The 18,731-nt window shown below is 40.9% G+C and overlaps 3 protein-coding genes across 7 annotated transcripts; all 3 read right to left on the bottom strand.

Annotated features, from left to right (window-relative positions):
• Positions 1-979: 979 nt before the first annotated feature.
• Positions 980-14,788, bottom strand: gpt (glutamic--pyruvic transaminase). 4 transcript variants are annotated; one of them, XM_056391657.1, is made up of 13 exons: positions 14,648-14,774; positions 11,671-11,721; positions 10,307-10,493; positions 6,407-6,496; positions 6,093-6,201; positions 5,808-5,941; positions 5,270-5,513; positions 4,948-5,027; positions 4,723-4,859; positions 4,389-4,563; positions 3,256-3,411; positions 1,913-2,025; positions 980-1,632 (listed from the first exon to the last, which is right to left on the bottom strand). In XM_056391657.1, the coding sequence occupies exons 3-13, from the start codon at positions 10,442-10,444 to the stop codon at positions 1,542-1,544; spliced, it is 1,467 nt and encodes a 488-aa protein (XP_056247632.1). In that variant the 5' UTR covers positions 10,445-10,493; positions 11,671-11,721; positions 14,648-14,774; the 3' UTR covers positions 980-1,541. The 4 variants fall into 4 exon arrangements, with proteins under 4 accessions (XP_056247632.1, XP_056247629.1, XP_056247630.1 ...); XM_056391654.1 differs by lacking the exon at positions 11,671-11,721 and having other exon boundaries at positions 14,648-14,788; XM_056391655.1 differs by lacking the exons at positions 11,671-11,721; positions 14,648-14,774 and adding an exon at positions 11,052-11,305.
• fuz (fuzzy planar cell polarity protein) lies at positions 12,273-14,788 on the bottom strand. Of its 2 annotated transcripts, none has more exons than XM_056391658.1 (2): positions 14,648-14,788; positions 12,273-14,361 (listed from the first exon to the last, which is right to left on the bottom strand). In XM_056391658.1, the coding sequence occupies exon 2, from the start codon at positions 14,257-14,259 to the stop codon at positions 12,952-12,954; it is 1,308 nt and encodes a 435-aa protein (XP_056247633.1). In that variant the 5' UTR covers positions 14,260-14,361; positions 14,648-14,788; the 3' UTR covers positions 12,273-12,951. The 2 variants fall into 2 exon arrangements, with proteins under 2 accessions (XP_056247633.1, XP_056247634.1); XM_056391659.1 differs by lacking the exon at positions 14,648-14,788 and adding an exon at positions 14,482-14,641.
• Positions 14,789-15,873: 1,085 nt separating this feature from the next.
• Positions 15,874-18,685, bottom strand: gng5 (guanine nucleotide binding protein (G protein), gamma 5). The gene is made up of 3 exons (XM_056391032.1): positions 18,528-18,685; positions 16,815-16,957; positions 15,874-16,143 (listed from the first exon to the last, which is right to left on the bottom strand). The coding sequence occupies exons 1-2, from the start codon at positions 18,606-18,608 to the stop codon at positions 16,832-16,834; spliced, it is 207 nt and encodes a 68-aa protein (XP_056247007.1). The 5' UTR covers positions 18,609-18,685; the 3' UTR covers positions 15,874-16,143; positions 16,815-16,831.
• Between the last annotated feature and the right edge of the window lie 46 nt (positions 18,686-18,731).

The raw sequence follows: 18,731 nt of genomic DNA, 5'->3' as shown, positions 1-18,731 counted from the left end.
GCAGGCACAGAGAGAACATGCAAACTCCGCACAGAAAGGCCCCAGGCCCAGGGCTCCAACCCAGAGCCGTGTCGTTGTGAGGCGACAGCGCTAACCACTGTAACAGCGAGCCATCCTTTACACACACCAATGGATCAAATTACAATGTGTAATTTGAAAGACATTGTGCAGCGATGATCCCAATGGGAATTATCACCCAACGCTGAGTTCTGTGGATTTTATAATCTGGTTTAGCTTATTGTTTTGGTTTTCAGGAACACATCAGGGGGAGCACTTTGCAGCTATGGAAACATATATCCATCAGAAACAAAGCAGAGCTAACAAGAGAGCGAATGTTGAACTCAGGTGGCCAGAAACATGTTCACCACACAACTAATTAATTAATTTGCCTTACAGACATAATCATTACGTAATGTGCATTTATAGTGAGTGGAATTAGTGCAGTGTTAAATTTCTTGATTTACTTTTGCAACAAAAACACCTTTACATTTCTCACTAATGTCAGTTACACAGCAATATCACATAAGCTACTGGTCATACCAGACCAAAGACTGTGGCAGCAAACCCATTGAACTGAGCAAGTGTTTCATTTTTGAAATTCAGCTTTTCAATTTAAAGAGGCAAAACATGTCATTTTTCTTTCAAACACTGAACACTTTAACTCCCTTGTTATCGTTAATGAGTAACATTTCGTGATTGATGTACTTTGTTTTGGCCTTATATAGTTTAATGAATGCAGAAATAGCAAATGACTAATCACTGTGTGTTTATATTTCTGTTTTAGACAGTTTCTTTTCAAATATCAGACAACTGTTACTGCCTAATTCCTCGTTTGATGAAAGTACGAAGATTTCAATGTTAAATAATGCACTTGTGACATTCTGTGACACATCTTCACAGTCAAAGGATATGACCTATTTGTCTTCTTATAAACTCTAAACACATCCGAAAGCTCTTTCTGAAATAATGAGACAAACCGTAGACTGTTACATTTATTTTGACTCTAAAAAAATCATTTCTTAATCATCATGCAAATGAATCTATCCTGTATATTCTCCTCGTCCAGTACAGCCTGCAGGAATGGAATATTTTAACCAATTGTAGACGTACTCGAGGTTTTAAGCAGCATCACATTTTCTTCAACTGTACCTTTTTTTTTTTTAAGCTTGGCATTGACATATACAATCTATCTCTCATACTCACAAATACACAGACTTAGAGTAAATACATCTTTCAAAACAGGAACAATATTAGATGAAGCCACATTTTTCATACTAAACTGAAACATGGCTCCGACTTCATTTCTTCATCATCTCCAGTTTTGTTTTGTTTTGGGACACAAAACAGTGCCTTGTGTACTGTCCACCAATGTCCAAGTGAAATTGCTGTAGAGGCTTAAGTGCGTCGTCACAGAGACCACCAGAGCCGCCGTAGAGAAGGCACTTATTAGTGACAGATAAATGGTGATTGGCTGTGTTCTTTGTTGTGGTGGTTGGTGAGCTCCTCCCTTTGAGAATTGTAGGAAAAACAGATGTGGAAATTTAAGAATACTGGTGGGTGAATTTCTGATGGAACTCTTTGACTTTGTTCAGCAGGATCTGCAGCTTGTCCGTCGGTGGCAAGATGGTCATCCTGAGCGGGAGAGGAGTAGAAAGGAAAGACAAAAATTAACCGTTAATGTCAGTGATTAACAACAGGATGCCTTGGCAAAGAGTTAACGATTATTATGGACGAACTACTTAAGAATTATTATTCAGTAACTGGAGAGAGTATGAAGGGGTAATATGACAACCATTCTCTTTTCTTTACAATCAGTTGCAAGTTTATTAGGTACACCTAGCAAAAAGCAATGCAAAAGATTTGTTTTAACTAGGTGTACCTAATAAACTGGCAACTGTGTGTATTTTACAACCTGAAGTGGTAGGTTCCATCCTTCTGGCCAAAGCCGCTTCCAGGTACGAGGCAGATCCCTGTCTCCTCCAGCATCTTCATGCAGTAAAACATATCTGGCTGCTGACCTATGTCCTAATAGAGAGGAAAGGGAACATGATAACGTATCCGAGACTTTATATTCTGCTTTTTTGGGACTATTATTATTAAGCAATTTTGTGTAGTTTTGCTGTTACTGTGATCCTAGTACAGCCTTCATACTATAAGTATTGTATGCACTTTTTGTAACATTCCCAACACTTTATTATTTTCCTTCGACTGCATTCTGTTTCTGATTCATTACTTAAATTTAGTGGGAAGGTCTTTCAATTTGCAGAAGATAAAATGACAGTAGACCAAATAAAAGCAGAAACAGATCAACTTTAATTCCATAGTAGCAGTGAGAGAGAGAGAGACCAGGTGATCCAAAAAGCTCTTCATTTTCAATCATTTGTACTGTTTTTTCATGGTAACAATTTTCCCCTTTTGTCCGTGTGTTTCAGAGTTATTTCAGTACAGGTGCCCATCGGCTTTGAGTAAGGACATTTTTTTCAGCTGTAAAAAGGCAACTGAAGGTTGATATTAACAAAAAAACAAAGAGAGATGAATAGTACTTGGAGGTAAAATAAATCTGAAGCATATCCTCTGGATCAAAAGCTTTTGTAAAACACTTTTCCAATCTTTTTTAAGTGACCGAGGACAAGCTCTGGGTTCGCGCATTGTTTTGGGGAAAAGCACATGCAAGAACAAGTTATACAACTGTGTGATCAGGATGGTCTGGACAGTCACTGGGATTGATCAAGTGTCGGGGGGTCAGCTTTACTCTGACCTTATCCCCTGTAAGGCTAATCAGATTCTCAGTGGCTTGGCTCATCCGCCCTCCCCGAAATTCCTACCGGGCAGTCAACCGTGGGACAGACTCGAAACCGCAAGCTATCAGAAATCATTTGTTCCCTTTAGCAAAGGGTGGTGGATGCAGAGTGAACCTGGTTAAAGTGTTATTTAATCCAGCATAGTGTAGAGTTCGAGATGGTGCTCTTATGTCTTGCTGCACTGTTTCCCAAATTTAATTTCATTGATTGGTTTTGGTTGTTTGTATTGGAACACGGGTCTTAAAGGATCAATGGGTGTTGAGACCATGAAGAGAAATAGTAAGTGAAATAATAATAAGTTGACCAAATAATAAGTTGTAGATTGGTAGGAGTGTAGAGAAAAAAAAATATATATATAACTGCATCATCTATTTTATTCCTCCCCTGATCAATACCCCTGAAGCAAAAATACAGTCAAATTTGAATCATTGAAAAATTTATAAAAAGGACTGACCATGGCCTCTTTGATGGCTTTTTCAGGGATGGTTATGCGAGGGAAGGAGTACATGGCACCCTGCACAGGATTGCAGCTGATACCTTGCACAGTATTGAGAACTTGTTCTGTAAGCTTGGCCTTCTCTGCTAAGGTACTTAGTGTGGCTGTGCGCTCCTGGATGTGGGAGAGAGAATAAAAAGAGGATAGAGAGAAAAATAAATTAAACCAAAGAGAGACGTTACTAGAATCAGAAACCACTGGCAACTACATTTGCGCTGCCTGTGACTGACTGCACTAGAAACATTCATCTTATGTAGCAATAGCCTGTCTTATCAAGCTCAAGGTGGTCCGGAGGAAATCTCAGCCACAGAAAATGGTATTTGTAAGTCCTAAAGCAGTGTGAAAATGACCAATTCTGGAAAGGGTTTCAGCACCATTAAGTTTTCCCCTGCCTTACATCATTGGTTGAAAATTAAAAAATGGCCCACTGTGTCTCTGGCCTTTTTTTTTTTTTTTTTTTTTAAATGAAGTTTTCTGCTTGAATCTCTCCAGACTTCTGGGAGTTCCACGAGACGGACGAATGCCCATGTCAGACACTGTACAAAAAGTGTAAAAAGATCATATGAATCTGTTTACACACAAGATAATTTTTCCAGACCTACAGGAGGTCATGACGGGGTTTCATAAGTAATCCATATGTACACTTCCCAAAGCGGTTTCGTGCAAGCTTTTGGAAGAACTGCTATGATCCAACGACTATGATAATGTTTGTTATATAATTCCAGCATGTCAAAATGAACTGCAGCAATGTCCAACTAATTTGTCATCAAAGAGAAATATAGTGGTTTATAATGGAATAAAATGCATATTCACTGTATTACTAAGTGATTTCAGTTTCACAGAGATTTGAGATAAAACTGAGTGTTATGCATGCAGTCATTTTTACACAGCAACATGGACATGTGACAGGGGACTGATAGTACATTGCAGAAAGAATGTGTAATCTTACAGGTGCCAGTTTACTTCATTATATAAACAATAATTCATAACAACATATTATGTTTAATCATATTATATACTGTATTGGTGAATTGATTATCTGTTCCACCCCTAGTATGAATAATGAGGGCTGTAGGATGAAAACTGCGCACCTTGATGAAGTTGTCATATGAAGGCTCCCCTGGCTGCGGAGGGTTGACCACCAGGTCCATTAGAGCCTGACCAGGGACAGGAGGACACAGACGGACCGACACCAGCTTAGTCAGCTGGGCCTTCACGTCATCGTCCATGTTGATGATCTCCATGTAGCCTCCACGGAAACCACACCTAAGAGAGAGACAAAAACATTACGATGTGACCTCGCAGCACCAAAAATGTGTGCAAGAACAAAAAGACAGAAAGAAACACAACACACAGAACTAGTTGTTAACATTGTGGTCATGACTCCTGACGGATTTATCCCAGCATGAAAGTGCAATGACTTACTCTCCCATGTAACACTTTGAAGTGGAGTGGAACGATGCCAGTTCCACTGTATTTGAGTACTCTGGGCCCATCTCAAACAGAACCTTCTTAAAAGAGTGGAACTGGCAACCATCAGCATACACATTATCCTGGTACACCTGGGTGATGGGGACAGAATGAGATATATCACAGGGTGAAGTGGACAATAAAGCAGGCAGACGTTAAAAAGATATGCAGAGACCGTACCTCATCAGCCATGAGGAAGAGGCGTTCCTTTGCTGCAAATCGGATTACATCTTCAATGCACTCTCTGCTCTGAACCTGACCTGAGAGAGAAGAGGAGGCTCATCATGGAGAGGCATTTGAAATTGGTGATTAAGTGGGCAGTTACATCTATTTGCTGCCATCTAGTGGCTCCTCTTTGAAGAGCACATGAAATCTGTTGACATAAAACTACAACTAAAGGGAGACACGCTGTATATACGTTATGCAGCGAGATTTAATCTTAAGTAATTGAACCTGACATCATAATCATATTAATTTTCACAGATAAAAATTTGAAGTTTACCAGTGGGGTTTCCAGGGTTGATGATGCACAGGGCTCGAGGGTTGCAGTACTGCCGAGCTTCATCCAGGGCGCGCTGCAGCTCGCTGATGTCCATACTCCAGCACTTTTCCTCATTAAGGTAATAGTTGATCTGCACAGCACCAAGTTCGGCCAATGCAGCCGAATACAGGGGATACTGAGGTATGGAGATCATGACGCCCGTACGGGCCGCACCTTCACCACACATCAGCAGCTTCAGCATCGTCTGACAGGGCAGGATGGGGAAGGCAAGATATGTTATATTGCATTATACAGAGAGGTGTCAGTATAACACAATACAATTCAACAGCATTCCAAACTACATCCTCCAAAATGACCATACGGTTGAATCAACCCCTCTCTGGAGCAGTTTCAACACAAACTGAACATTACAACCTTCATGAAGGGAGGATTTATTGTTGAGCTGTTGCGTTAGACTGCAGTCTTTATAGCTAGATATATGATTAAAAGTACTGAAGAGACACAAAGTTAGGAAGTCAAAATGAGCGGTGCTTTGTACCACAATGCCGTCGCTGGCCCCTGTGGTGAGGTAAATGTCGTCCGGGTCACAGTGAACGCCGCCATCCCTTCGCTCAATGTAGCGGGCCACATCCTGACGCACAGAGTCTATGCCCTGACTGGCACTGTAGGAGCCTGAGGGAGATTCATGTGGAGACAACTTATAGCTTTAACACAACAAAGCACCACCAGAAAGCACAATTGAACACCCAATGAGATATATAAAAAGAAAGTGATAATAAGCAGCCAGGGTTACATCATGCTTGCTGTGTTTGCTCATACACACCCATACTGTTCCCTCCACAGGACTGGAGAATGCGGTGCGCTCTACTTTTAGCATCCTCTGGGAATGTGCTGTCATTCAATAGTTCAGGGTAGGAGCATAGAGCCAAGACCTTGAAACAAAGGGAGGTGTGAGTACAAAGGGTGGAAGGGACAGAATGTAAAATGCTGCACCCATTACTGCGTAAGACTGATTGACACCAACTTATCTAAGGAGGAAGAAATCACTTTTTAGTCATTCAGAAGTCAGAGGGGAGGTGCTATATTTAGATGAGTTTAGATGAGGTTTGGGGGGTTGGGGGGGGGGTAGGAGCAGACCTGTCGGAAGAAAGTGATTGGCTGCTGGCCCATAGCATGTGCGTCACCAATGTTGGCCTTGATGACCTCAGCAAATGGCTTCTTCATTCCCTGCAGAACATAAACACAACGCACAGAAGTGATTATATATCTGAAGAATGGAAACAAAAGTGCGAACAGTGAGAGCGTTTATTCTCTTTGCATACAAGCAATTATGTAATTTCCTTTTTTTCTGAATTTTACAGTGACCTCCCATTAACAAACCTGACTCAAAATGGGGGTTGGCTGAGAGCCCCCACTGCACCTAAACAACCTTGACCACATACCTTTTACTGTCGTTTGGATATCTTGTTCCAAATGTTGTCTGACTAAAATTTGGCACATGTGATACAACAGATTTTCTGCTTCTACTGGTGTTAAATTAAGTTTATCCAAAAAAGTAGCTTTACTCCACAGTCATTTCCAGTTTTTTTTTTTTTATGAAATTTTACAAGTCAGATCTTCTGAGTAACAGTGTCAGCTGTTCATTCTCGATGCTAACTTTCCATATTTTTCTCATACACACTTACTGATATTCACTAATATCAAAGTGGAGTACAATTCTTTACTGACAGAAATGAAGAAAATTTTATGCAAACAAACATCTAGTCCAGATGTTGAACTGGGTTTATTAGGGAGCTTACACTAGATTGTATTGGAGATAGAAACCATATGGTAAAAACAATTTAGTGCATTTGCAACAAGTTTGACGCTGATATTCTGTGCAAACAGCGGAACAAAGTTTCAACCTGAGAAAACTTCCTTATTATACTGATACCACTAACCTTCTGACCCATAAACACAGAGACATACATTTATAGAGAGGCCTTTAACCTCATTTAGTGAAGGCTGAGAAAGAGCAGGATTTATGACAGCAAAGCAGTGGTGAATCGAAAGTAAAAAAAATACTTTGGAGAATACATTGTCAACATTCAGGTATCAATTTACTGTCCTCCAGGACAATGATACAACATTTCAGCTGAGACCACTGACAGAGGACAAACAACCATGCACGCAACCACGTGCACAAACAAAAGCACGCACACACATTCATGCAGTTAACACCAGATGTTAGGAACAGCGTGAGGCTGCAGAGAGGCCACAAGTGGAACCGCACGCTCTTCTCCTGCAGAAATCAAAGCAGCTTGTTTGTTAGTTTTGTCCAATTCAGACTTCAGATTTTAGAGAGCGCAAGTCTCTGGCTCTCTCATTGGTCACACATAAGAGGCGTCTCTCAGTCTAGACCAATAACATTATACGGGGAGAATAACACCCCTAGGTCAAAAGTACCGCCCATTCATGAAGGAGATCTTTTAGAAACAAACTGACCTCTGCTCCTGGGAACAGACTAGAAAGGCCAGAGCTTTTTGTCCTCCATCACTGATAACAGTCCAGCAAACAAAGCTGAAGTTCCAGCAGAAGGTGAAACAGTGCTCTCGATGCAAAGATCATGCAGTATTTCCTTTTACTCACAAGGAATTACAGAAAAGACTTTTCATTCATTCATTAACATTTTTTTTCAGCCACTCGATACCAGATACATCCAATATTGAGACCAATCTTGTTTAAAATGCAAATTCAGCATGGCCTCTATAATGTAAAACATTTTTAGAGGTTTGCATATCGCATTTCATTCTGGCAGAATATGTGGAAAGAATCTGACAAAAACTAGCTTTGTGTATCGATGGTCTATCCTGACAATAACTCTCTCGAAAGGTCCCCATTCGCTATCAGCTAGCTGCTCATTGGGACAAAACAAAGACAGCGAAGTAATAACTGCATGTGAAGCACTGTGTACTTGTTAACTGGTGCACTCAGTCGGCTCAGTGTTGGTCTGGTTCTGCTCCCTATTAGGAAAAGCTCTAAACAACCCATCTTTAGTATTAGAGGGGGCTGGGGAAACAAGAACAATGCTATGCTTGTACTGTAAATGAAGAGCAAAGATCTCACTTCCAAAAAACAAGGTGTGTAGGAAACAGGAGTAGGGGATCACAGTGTGTGCATTTGTGTATGTGTGTGCGCGTGCATATTTAATTCCCGGACAAAAGAGAGAATACCACTGTGACCTGTTTCCCAAGGTAACACAACACCATCCAACATTGCAACTTGGGGAGGAGGAGGCCGTAAAATGAAGAGGAATGTGTTTTGACTAAACTTAGAAAAACAGTTGAACATCCATTAAAATCTAAGTTCCGTTCTTCTGAAGACTTTTAACTGAGAAGACTGTAGTTGATTATTTGTAGTACATTTTTGCCTTCTGACTTGGTGCTCTACTATTGAAATTGTGCAGTTAATGAACAAAGAAACAGCAGTGCTTCTGTCTTAAAGGGAAATGTGATGAATAAAAATGTATTAGGAGCTATAATAAGGATGGCAATTATTTTATTGGTCCTCTGAAAATGCTCCCATCTCTCATTATCTTGGCTGGATTTGCAATTTCTGTCTGCTTTCTGAACATCTAAATATCAACTTGATAATGCCTGATCAACCTCTTGTACAATTGAGAGGAAAATAAATATCCTACAATGAAAGGGTCTGCTGCAAATAAGCACTGATCAGAACAAACAGAGCATAAAATCTTTGGTGCAAGTGAACCATCTGGTTAAAAAGGTCACTACTGTCATTACAGCTGCTGCAGGCCCATGCCACTGAGCTTTTCACCTGTGCAAGAACCTGTTCGCATACTCATCTCTTCCTGAGCAAAGCACTCAAGAGAGGACAGTTTTCACACCAGACTGCACTCGGTACACTAACAGCTGGTTGCCACATCACCAGAAACAGTGCCAGAGGAGGGGATCAGATAGTGCTTAAAAAAAAAAAGGGGGGAATGCACAAATGATCTGGATTTACAGTGGGAGTAACTTTGAAAGGACCTAGAATATATAACATATAGAACACGTTTACAGCCGCAACTATGTTTATGTTTCGCCAAGTTGGACCGTTTGATATTTTGGACATTAGGAATTTTCAGAGGTTGACTGACACATATCATCACTGGGTCATCAGACGGTGAAACACGATAGTACAACCAGACTGGACAGAAAAAACACAGTCAGTAGTTCAGACTATGGACTTTCACCTCTCTCTCTTTCCATGAGCAACTAAGATTAAAAAAACAGGAGAGGATGAAAAAGCAATGAGTGTGACTTAAAAAAACACATCAGTTAGAGATTAACATTGAGGACCGGACAGAAAGGGATGGTGAAATTTGTGGGTACAGCACATTATCTGGATCATACCGGTCTCCAAATTGTCTGATATGATCAACTTTCTCAGGAATCACTAACCAACTGATGGACTTTGATACAAGGGCGGACTTTTCTTTGGGGATAATGTTTAGATGGTAATGGTGAGAACATAATAAGGAAATGAAACCTGCTGATCTGTAATTATAACTAATGAAAGACACAGACTGGATCTGTGCTTAGCCAAAAAAAACACAAGCATTCATCAGGAGCAAATAGGCATGAAGAGCCCCCTTTAATAGAGTCAAAGCTGCGATGTAATTTTAAAAGAATTTACATTTAAGGTTCAAAGAGATTCATTGTGGCAAGTACTGAATGATATGAACATCAATTTTACAGTCTTCTGATTCAGATTCAGTAAACATAAAAAGGCTATGAGACAGTTTAAGCCTGTCTGGTGAAGTACTTTGTCTTCTTATTTACAATCTGCTGGGCAAACTTGCTTGTGCTCGTCTACACTGCCACAGTCTATGCAGCGGAATAAGCCTATAACGGGCTGATGTAATGAAAGACATACGACACAAAATATATTTAACATGTAAGTAGATGAGAAGTGGGTTAAAAAAAAGGAGAGGTCTGGTGCAACAGAGGCTCCAGGTGGCATTCACACTGAGATCAGACAGCTGGTTTTACAAACCTCTGAGAGCTCCCTCTCCAGCTCCACAGCCCGCTGCACGATGGGGCCCCTCACGGCATACTCCACTTTCTTCACCGTGGGGTTCATGGTGTCGATGGTCAGCACCTTGGCCCGGGACACCATTCCATTTTCAGACATTTTCTCTTTGGGGAGCCCGCGTCGCGTTGCACTCAAACTCGATAAGGCTCTGCCGGGAGAGGAGGACAGAGGGGGACAGGTCAGTGAGCGGACCCTGGGACCATTGCCGAGCCGCTGCGCTGCACTGCTACCGGCTAACAACTCGTTTCGCCCCCGGCTTAAAAGCCGAACGCTTCTGGGTGATAACAACTGCATCCGTGCGGCTGACGTATCGCACGGGGTTTGTTTCAACAAGTGGAGCAACTTTAAAAGCCTCTGCGGTTCGACAAAGACCTGCACGGCGCCGGTTGCTTCACTCGAGAGAAGTGAAATCAAAGTTGTGCAAGTGGAGGAACCGCGCTCCTAAAAATGACTAAGCATTCAGACCTTTGAACCTTACAGAGGTGATAGTGCTCATGGGACTTCGACAAATTTATATTGAAGTCGCATGAAGTTTCTTAGGACCCTGACTGCACCTACGTAAACTGACTAAACTTTTCTCGCTGAAGTTTTTGGGGTACATTCCCTGCACACATGGCAACACTACAAGCAGCGAGCGTATCCCTCCCCTTTGTGTGGCTTCATGTCCACCGTTATCCCACCCCCTCTTCTCCTGTATCCCACGCACCGTGAGGCTGTCAGTCAGGGTCGGTTCTCCGGTTACTGAGCCTAAACTGCTCTGGACTACAGACCTACTGGCTCAGAAAGATATAACCAGCGAACTGATGCAGCTTCCCACTTCCAACCCCGAGCTCACTGCACCGCGCCTCACTTTTTGTCCTGAGAGCTCCATGCGGTTTGGGTGGAGACTTTGAAGGCTGCTAAGTGAAGAAAATAATTATGAATGCTCCTCCTATCTGGACTGGACTTGTTTCCTCCATCTGCTGGGGTGGTTTAATGCAAATTCCTTTGACAAAGTCTGTATTATTCCTGCCATCAGAATAATAAAAAAAAAAAAAAAAAAAAAATCACATCAAAAGTCTACACAGTGGCTTTAATGCAAGAAAAAACCTTCCTGGAATATTCCTACAGGCCTGTAGTTAAATGTATTGTGTCATTGTTGCTCCGCAGTGTTTTTAGGCCCTTGATGGTGGGGTTAAACTGATAAGGTCAGGCCTAATGGCACTGGTTCAAATTTCACATTTCTCAGGTTGAGCAGGGATGGTCCTGTTCTCCGACAGCCTCGCCTCACTCACAGGTACTTCTACATACAAATGAGCATAAAACTGGGATTAGAAACTACTTACTGGGATGTTACTGATCCTCAGTGTGACTTTCAGTGAAACTCTGCCTTCACACTGAAAAGTGAGAGAGCGATAGGTTTCTTGAAATTACCAGCGCAGATGTAAACAAGACAAAACACAGCAATTATCATGCCAAGGTGTATTCATTAAATAATGGTGTATGTGTGTTTCATCAATAGTCTATTATTACACTATTATTACAGCATTATGTGGTGTGGAATAGAGATAGTTTTGTTATTTTTTTTACATCTGTAAGTGTGAGTTATAGAACAGAAGTCCTAGCAGATGCCTTTAGATTTTCTTTACTTAAAGTTCAATACACTTAGCAGTCAACTTCATCCATACTGTCCACTGTGTGTCAGCTGTCAAGAGACTGTCTGAGATATGAAATAGACATATTTCACTGACAAGCTGTTTAAATTGAAATATTAATATTACAACCACTGAGCTGCATTTGCTTCATTTTTGCAAGTGGTTTATGATATTATTTGCAGTTGCACACTTATTTTGCAATGAAAGGTTCAACCAACAGAGTGCAAACCTTACCACTATCACATCAGCTGTAAGAATAATGGGAATAAATCACTCAACAATACAAAGGCCCATAGAAGGTAACAGACTATATTTAGGATCAGAACTCAAGCAGACAAATAAATTATTTCATCTTTCTTTAAGCTAAATGATTCAAAATTTCAGAACAATAAACAGCAGGCACTTATTTATCCCAGTGCAACTTTTCACATTATTCCCTAATACATTTTAAAACCCAGTGCAACCCTAGTGATAATGTTAGTATTCAGTGTGCCAAGGGAATTTGAACTGCAATCTAGCCAGCTTTCATTGCTGTGACAGTTTAGCCTTGAAGCCAGTGAAGTTAGACACAATTGGGAGAGTGACTTTTCTCTTAAATGCAAAACAAGCCTAAAAGAAGTTCACTTTGGTATGACATTTTCAACAGTTTTCATACTTTCATATTTCATACTAGATTAACAGTGATACATTTTTCTACTGAACAGCTCTCATGAGTGGTCAGTTAATCATTGTCTTCATAAAAGATGAACAGATGAAAGCTGATTTTTATGCCTCTACTGTAGATCTGTTAGTCAACATGTAATTTTAGGTTTGCAGTCATCAGGAAATATACTGTATATGGGAAAAATTAAATATCAGCAGTGAATTCAGATTACAGGTGAATGGCTATTCACCTGTTAATTCAGATATTATGAGGTGAAACATGGTAGGTTTCCCCAAAATTGAGATGTTATAGCAAAGTGAACTGTTGAATTAAAACCGAGTGGCTGCAACTATATCAGAGAGAGTCTGTGTTGCCACCGTGCGGAGTGCAAAGGTGGGGACTGATGATGGAATAAGCAGGAAGAGCTGATGCTGCGCTGTCTGAAGTCCATAGCTTTTGCACTCCTCTGTAACTAGGTAGCACTGTAGCGGCTGGTGTGAGAATCCAAGGACAAAGTCTTCAGTGTTGCTTCTCTCAGCCCTCTCCTCTGGGGAGACACACAATGTCTCCTCCTGGCTGAAGTAGCGTGTTGTGCTGAAGATATAGAACAGCTTCAGCAGCTCCCAGCAGCGGGCCTTGGAGGGTAAAGGAGGGTCACTGTGCAGATGGTTAGTGGGAGTCCGCACACAAGAGACTGACCGACGTGTTTCACGGTTGATGAGAAGAAGTGCCAGCACATCAGGGCGCAGGGATACAGATGCTGGTAAACAGCGCTCTCCAACAGCCAGGCAGTCTCTCAGAGTCTCCACCAAGGGTGACCAGAAACGACACACCAGCCCACTCTCTGCTCTATGCAGGGTAGGGGTAGGACCGCACAGCACACATACATCTGCTCCAGGGAGCAGCTGGAAGCGAAGCAGGCGATGGGCCACGGTGGGGCTGCCATGAGGAAGGAAAACTGGGTAATCACAAGAATCTGATCCAGAGGCTGAGAGGGAGCGAATCAAAGCAGAGAGCAGCACAACTTCCTGTGGTGCTAGGCGCCACCACTTCTCAGTTGCTGCAGTTATTCGCCCGTGGACAATAAGGCAACCAAACTCACTGTCCGCAGCCTGAGCAAAGCCATCCACAGCTTCTTGAAGAAGAGCAGGGCTTGGAGGCAGCAGTGAATCAGCGCAGTGTGTCAGGTTGCCCAGGATGCCCTCTTGCCTCTCCTCCAACAGCTGATCAATGAGGCTGAAGCAGGATCGCAAGTCCCTTTTCAGCCTCTCAACATTCCTCATGTTGGCCAACTCATCCTGCCCCAACACCAGCACCATGCAGTTCCACACATTCTCCAGGAGTCGTTGTAAACGCACCTCCTCCTCTTTGCTGCTGCCTGCACCACTTTGTCCACCTCCACTCACAGCGATGAGCATCACACTGTCCTGGAAAACTCTCCACACCACCTTCCCCCCGCCTTCAGTCTCACAGCAGGACAACACTACTCCCTGACCACCTCCAAACATGTGAACACCATTCAGGGAGCCGATGACAGAGAAGGGCAGCTGTTTGGCGGCTCCCCTTGTGAAAAGAGGAACCCCGCTGCTGGCTGTGAGGCAGAGGACCTGTGTTGACCCGTCCTGGAGCATCATCATTGGGTTTAGCTAGCTGTGGTTCACTGTTGCATGCACGGTCAACAGAGTAGCTTTTCAGCTGCAGCAGATTGTTGAACCAGTCAACTAACGATCTTCGATGATCTGATTGTATAATGAGAATCATTAAGTCAAAAACTGAACAACTAGCAGTTGTAGCTAAACCTGGCTCTAGTGTTGCATCATGAAGGGTGAGCATCTGGGTGAGCCGTTAGCGTTACGTACCGTTAAACCATTTTCCTGAAGCTGGCTGAAACGGCAACGACAAGACAAGATATCATGCAGCAATTCTATCTATCATGACCAGAGCAGACACCTACTGTCGGCTCTCTAACCAATTGGCTTTGTTGGCTAACTGTATTTAACATGCTAGGTTAACAAAAGAAGTTACCGTCGTTTCCACAGTAACGCTGTCCCATGATTCATTCTTCAAACTGGTGAAGACAGATTCATCCGGCTGGTCGAGCGACAGTTATGAGTTACGAGCTCTGTTGTAACCGCTGAAGCAGCGGGACAAGAAGACCGACCTGGGTTCAGTCCCAGAGCTCTTGGAAGTGTTGTTCACATGGATATCTAGCATCCGTTCGTTCACTTCTCGCGAGACTCCAACCACCCCGCGGATGGCGCTGCGATACTAACAGTCGATGCGATTACTTTATGATTAGTAGTATTTTTCCTTTGTCAATGTTCAAATTATAAATGGTGAACTTGACGATTGTGCTATATTTGTATGTCTCATCAGATCATCATGCAAGTAACGCGCATTATTATAATATAGATTAAAGGACATTTTGTTACGATCATAATCAATGGTGGAAAGTAATCAAGTACAGTTACTCAAATACTAGCCAATTTTGAGGTACTTGTGCTTGTACTTGTACATATATTTCCATTTTATATTACTTTTTACATTTACTCTACAGCGACCCAAAGTTTTCAATATTAAATAAATAAATATTCCTTATGAAATAAATAATCAAATGAACAAATAAAATAAAACATGAATTATTACATTTTGAAAGAAACATTTAAAATAATTCAATCTTATTAGATATTATTTAATTATATATATATTATTTAGTTTTATGAGTCTTCATTTCTTTATGATTTTGTTATTACAAAATGTTCTTTTGAAGTCTGTTTATGATAGCATTCCCTCCCTTATTTCAGACCAGATTTTATTTTATGTCACATATACTTTTTAGTTAGCTGATAATATCCATGTTATTTTAAGGAAAATTTCTATTGTTGTATTTCTACTTTACTCAAGTAAAGAATTTGAGAACTCTTCCACCACTGGTTATAATCCTCTGCAACCCAATTTGGCAGTTTCACAAAAGTAACTGGGCCCAAAATTAGTTTTTTTTATTTTTTATCTTTTTCTTCATTTTGTAACGCAATTTAAAACATTGGTAATGCAGTGTCTTCAGAGCTTAATTTTGTTGATTTAATGAGTTCAACCTCAGCTTTCTCCACTATTATATCTGGAATACATTAAATGCCTCTGGCAGCACTCTGTCAGCAGCCTTTCACAAGCAGTTATGTCCATCATGCAATTCTGTCAAACAGCTGAAGAGCAGACAGAACAGAAAATGCAATATCAATAAAACCTTTGAGTAGGAAAGAATGTTTTTTATTCATTAAATACAAAAAAGTCCAGAACAGTGATGACTAAAATAGAACGATAGAAAAGGCACAATAATTTACTCAAAAATCACACTGTGCCATGAAAAATAAAACGGTCTCCTTTCTTCTACTGTGGCTGAAAATAGATGGTCATTTTCCTGACAATGTGTTCTACACTCCAGAGATCCCGTGGCAGTATAATGGCTTGGCATGAGGAGCAGTGTTGAGGTCAACTTTTCCCTGTAGCATCAAAATGAAGGCCTGCAGAACAAAAAATAACACCAGAGACAAAAATAGACAACACGTTAGACACTGGATTTGATTTTTAATTAGTTTAAGTTCAACGGTATTTGTACAATTAGAGACACATTACGATTTCTCAACAGTATAATCAGCTACCAGGCTTTTAACTAGATGCAAGAGTAGTGACGACATTGCACCTGCTTTAGCCTCCTTGCAATGGTGTCCAGTATGTTTTAGAATTAATTTTAAATTCTGTTGGTTTTAAAGGTTCTTCATGGCCTCTTTCCATGCTATATATCTGACCTCTCAGACACATATGAACCGGTACGTAGCCTGAGATCCTTAGGTAGTGGCCTTTCATCTGTTCATGACGAGCGGCTGAAAGCTAGAAGTGTCAGAGCATTCTTAGTCAGAGCCCCAACGCTAGTCTCTATTGTGGAGGGAACTGTCAACCTTGAACAGCCATCTTTTAAATCAAAATACTTTTAACATTATAAATTGGAGTCCTTTCACTGAAAACACTTAATTTTAAGAGGCACAGAAGGAACAACTGCCTAAATTCAAGGAACTCTGACCAGCATTTCAGCGATTCTTCACACCGTTGTGCAAAGCTATTAAAGAAAAAAGTCACACCAGTTGCTTGTGCTGGATGTATGTGTCTGAATACATCGACAGGGTGGCAGACTCACCAATGAATACAGTGGTTTCACAAGAAGGAGCAGACCTTCTGCGGCCTGAAGGGGTTGGTGCTAGAGGACACACCAGTGAGCAGAGGGTCCTGCAAAGCGTTCTGAATGCAAAACTGTTGAAGGTCTGCAGCTGCCTGGGAGACCTGGTGACAAAAGATGTACAAAAATGCAACCCATGACATTGGTTTAGATTGGGGTTGCTAAAACAGATGGGATCGGGGGGTTCCAGTAAAAACAGTTTTATAATGATAAATGTGGCTACGGAGGGAGCATTTTAAAAACAAAAAAATAACCCAGATGACATCATCAAAAGGACAGTACTGAATTACATTGTGAAGATTTTAGGATCCAGCGTTTTTTAAGCTTGATTCAACCTCGAGATTTAAAGTCAGGATATCATGGCTCCTGCTGTTTAAATTTAGACTCACTTCTGAGGAGGGCTGAACAATTAATCAAAATCACAATATGGCCAATTGCAGTATCCAAATCGCGGGGGCAACAGTCTTTTTGATAGGTAAAATGTGTCACAACATACCATAAATGAAGCATACATACCAACGTACCATAAATGTAGTGCAACAAAGACGCCCCAGCCTACAAATGATCATTTCATTATCATTTTTTTCAGTGAAATTGAAATGAAAAAATTAGCATTCTGACTGAAATTGTGACTCGTATCGCAATCACAATATCTGCCAAAATGTAATATGATTTTTTTTCCCCCCATATCATTCAGCTCTACTTCTGAGTCACCAAACTTTATGGAAATGGACTTCTGGAATGCTTTAAATATTTCATTTATATTTATATGCAAGGAATCAAAACCTTATTAATAATAATAATTATATGATTTGTTTACAGCTGTAATGATTAGTCAATTAGTCAATTAATTGAAGGAAAGAAAACTAACCAACGACTCTTGATAATATATTAATTGTTCCAGCCATTTTCAAATGCTTTCTGGTTCTAGTTTCTCAAATGAGAGTATTTGCTGCTTTTGCTTGGTCATGAATGATAGCAAACTGAATACCTTGAAGTTTTAAATGTTGGTTGGACAAAACAACACGTGAAGATGTCCCATTCGACTCTATGAAGTTATGATGGGCATTTTTCACAATTAATTTATGTTTATGGATGTAACGATTAATCGAAGATTAACCGATAATGAACACAAATTAGTTGCAGGGCCTAGTTTTGTTCCCCAAATGCAATGTGATGCATGAAGTGCATGAATGTGCTAATGAAACCTTGAAATGTTTGAGTCTTCAAAAACATCCATTATTGATGATCCTCTGCATTCGAATATCTGTGATACTCCCCTAATATTTATCTGTTTTAATCTTATTACTTGATTTAACATTTAATCCATTCAGTCAGTTTTACTCTTAAGTGATGTTACGATAGGTTATAAATCCGGACTAGTAATTTTTAAATCAATAGCTAGATATATACTAGCTGCCATTAGCTTGAGGTCTGAACATGATATGTCCTTTAACAGTAGTTCAGTGATTTACCTCAACATTGCATCAGACTTCTTTTTTTTTTTAAATACTTCCTTTCTTTTCGAGCAACGCCCTGGTACGCCTGTTGACTATGGGCTAACTTAGCTTACTGCTGCTAGCCTCTGGCAATAGCTAGCGCTGCTAGCGGATCGGGGTAACGATCGAGATTCCTCTCGTTATTTGGCAGAAAAACAATAACCCCAACATTTACCTTCACTCTGTGTATGCTCGCCTCGAACCGGAGCTGCTGCACGACTTTTTTCATGGCTACAAGATTTGAGGAACTCGACATTCTCGAGGTGTTTTGTGAAAAAATAAATGCCGAGCGGTGGGTGGGATTCTGGGCTGGATGCTGAGACAAAAGCAAAGATGATGACATCCGGATTCCAGTTATTCACACTTTGGATTGCAACTC

This window comes from Seriola aureovittata, chromosome 12, assembly GCF_021018895.1.
Source record: "Seriola aureovittata isolate HTS-2021-v1 ecotype China chromosome 12, ASM2101889v1, whole genome shotgun sequence".
NCBI classification, from domain to species: domain Eukaryota; kingdom Metazoa; phylum Chordata; class Actinopteri; order Carangiformes; family Carangidae; genus Seriola; species Seriola aureovittata.
The sequence above is the reverse complement of the archived record's forward strand: the minus strand, read 5'-3'. Positions and strand labels throughout refer to the sequence as shown.

Coding starts and splice junctions, on each gene's coding strand:
- fuz (XM_056391658.1), bottom strand. CDS start 14,259: ATGATGATGCTCCAGGACGGGTCAACACAGGTCCTCTGCCTCACAGCC.
- gpt (XM_056391653.1), bottom strand. CDS start 10,639: ATGCAGTTGTTATCACCCAGAAGCGTTCGGCTTTTAAGCCGGGGGCGA. Junction 6,202..6,406: donor CAATCACTTTCTTCCGACAG/GTCTGCTCCTAC, acceptor CTTTGTTTCAAG/GTCTTGGCTCTATGCTCCTA. Junction 4,860..4,947: donor TCTTCCTCATGGCTGATGAG/GTACGGTCTCTG, acceptor CCCATCACCCAG/GTGTACCAGGATAATGTGTA.
- gng5 (XM_056391032.1), bottom strand. CDS start 18,608: ATGTCGAGTTCCTCAAATCTTGTAGCCATGAAAAAAGTCGTGCAGCAG. Junction 16,958..18,527: donor CGAGCATACACAGAGTGAAG/GTAAATGTTGGG, acceptor TTTTGTCACCAG/GTCTCCCAGGCAGCTGCAGA.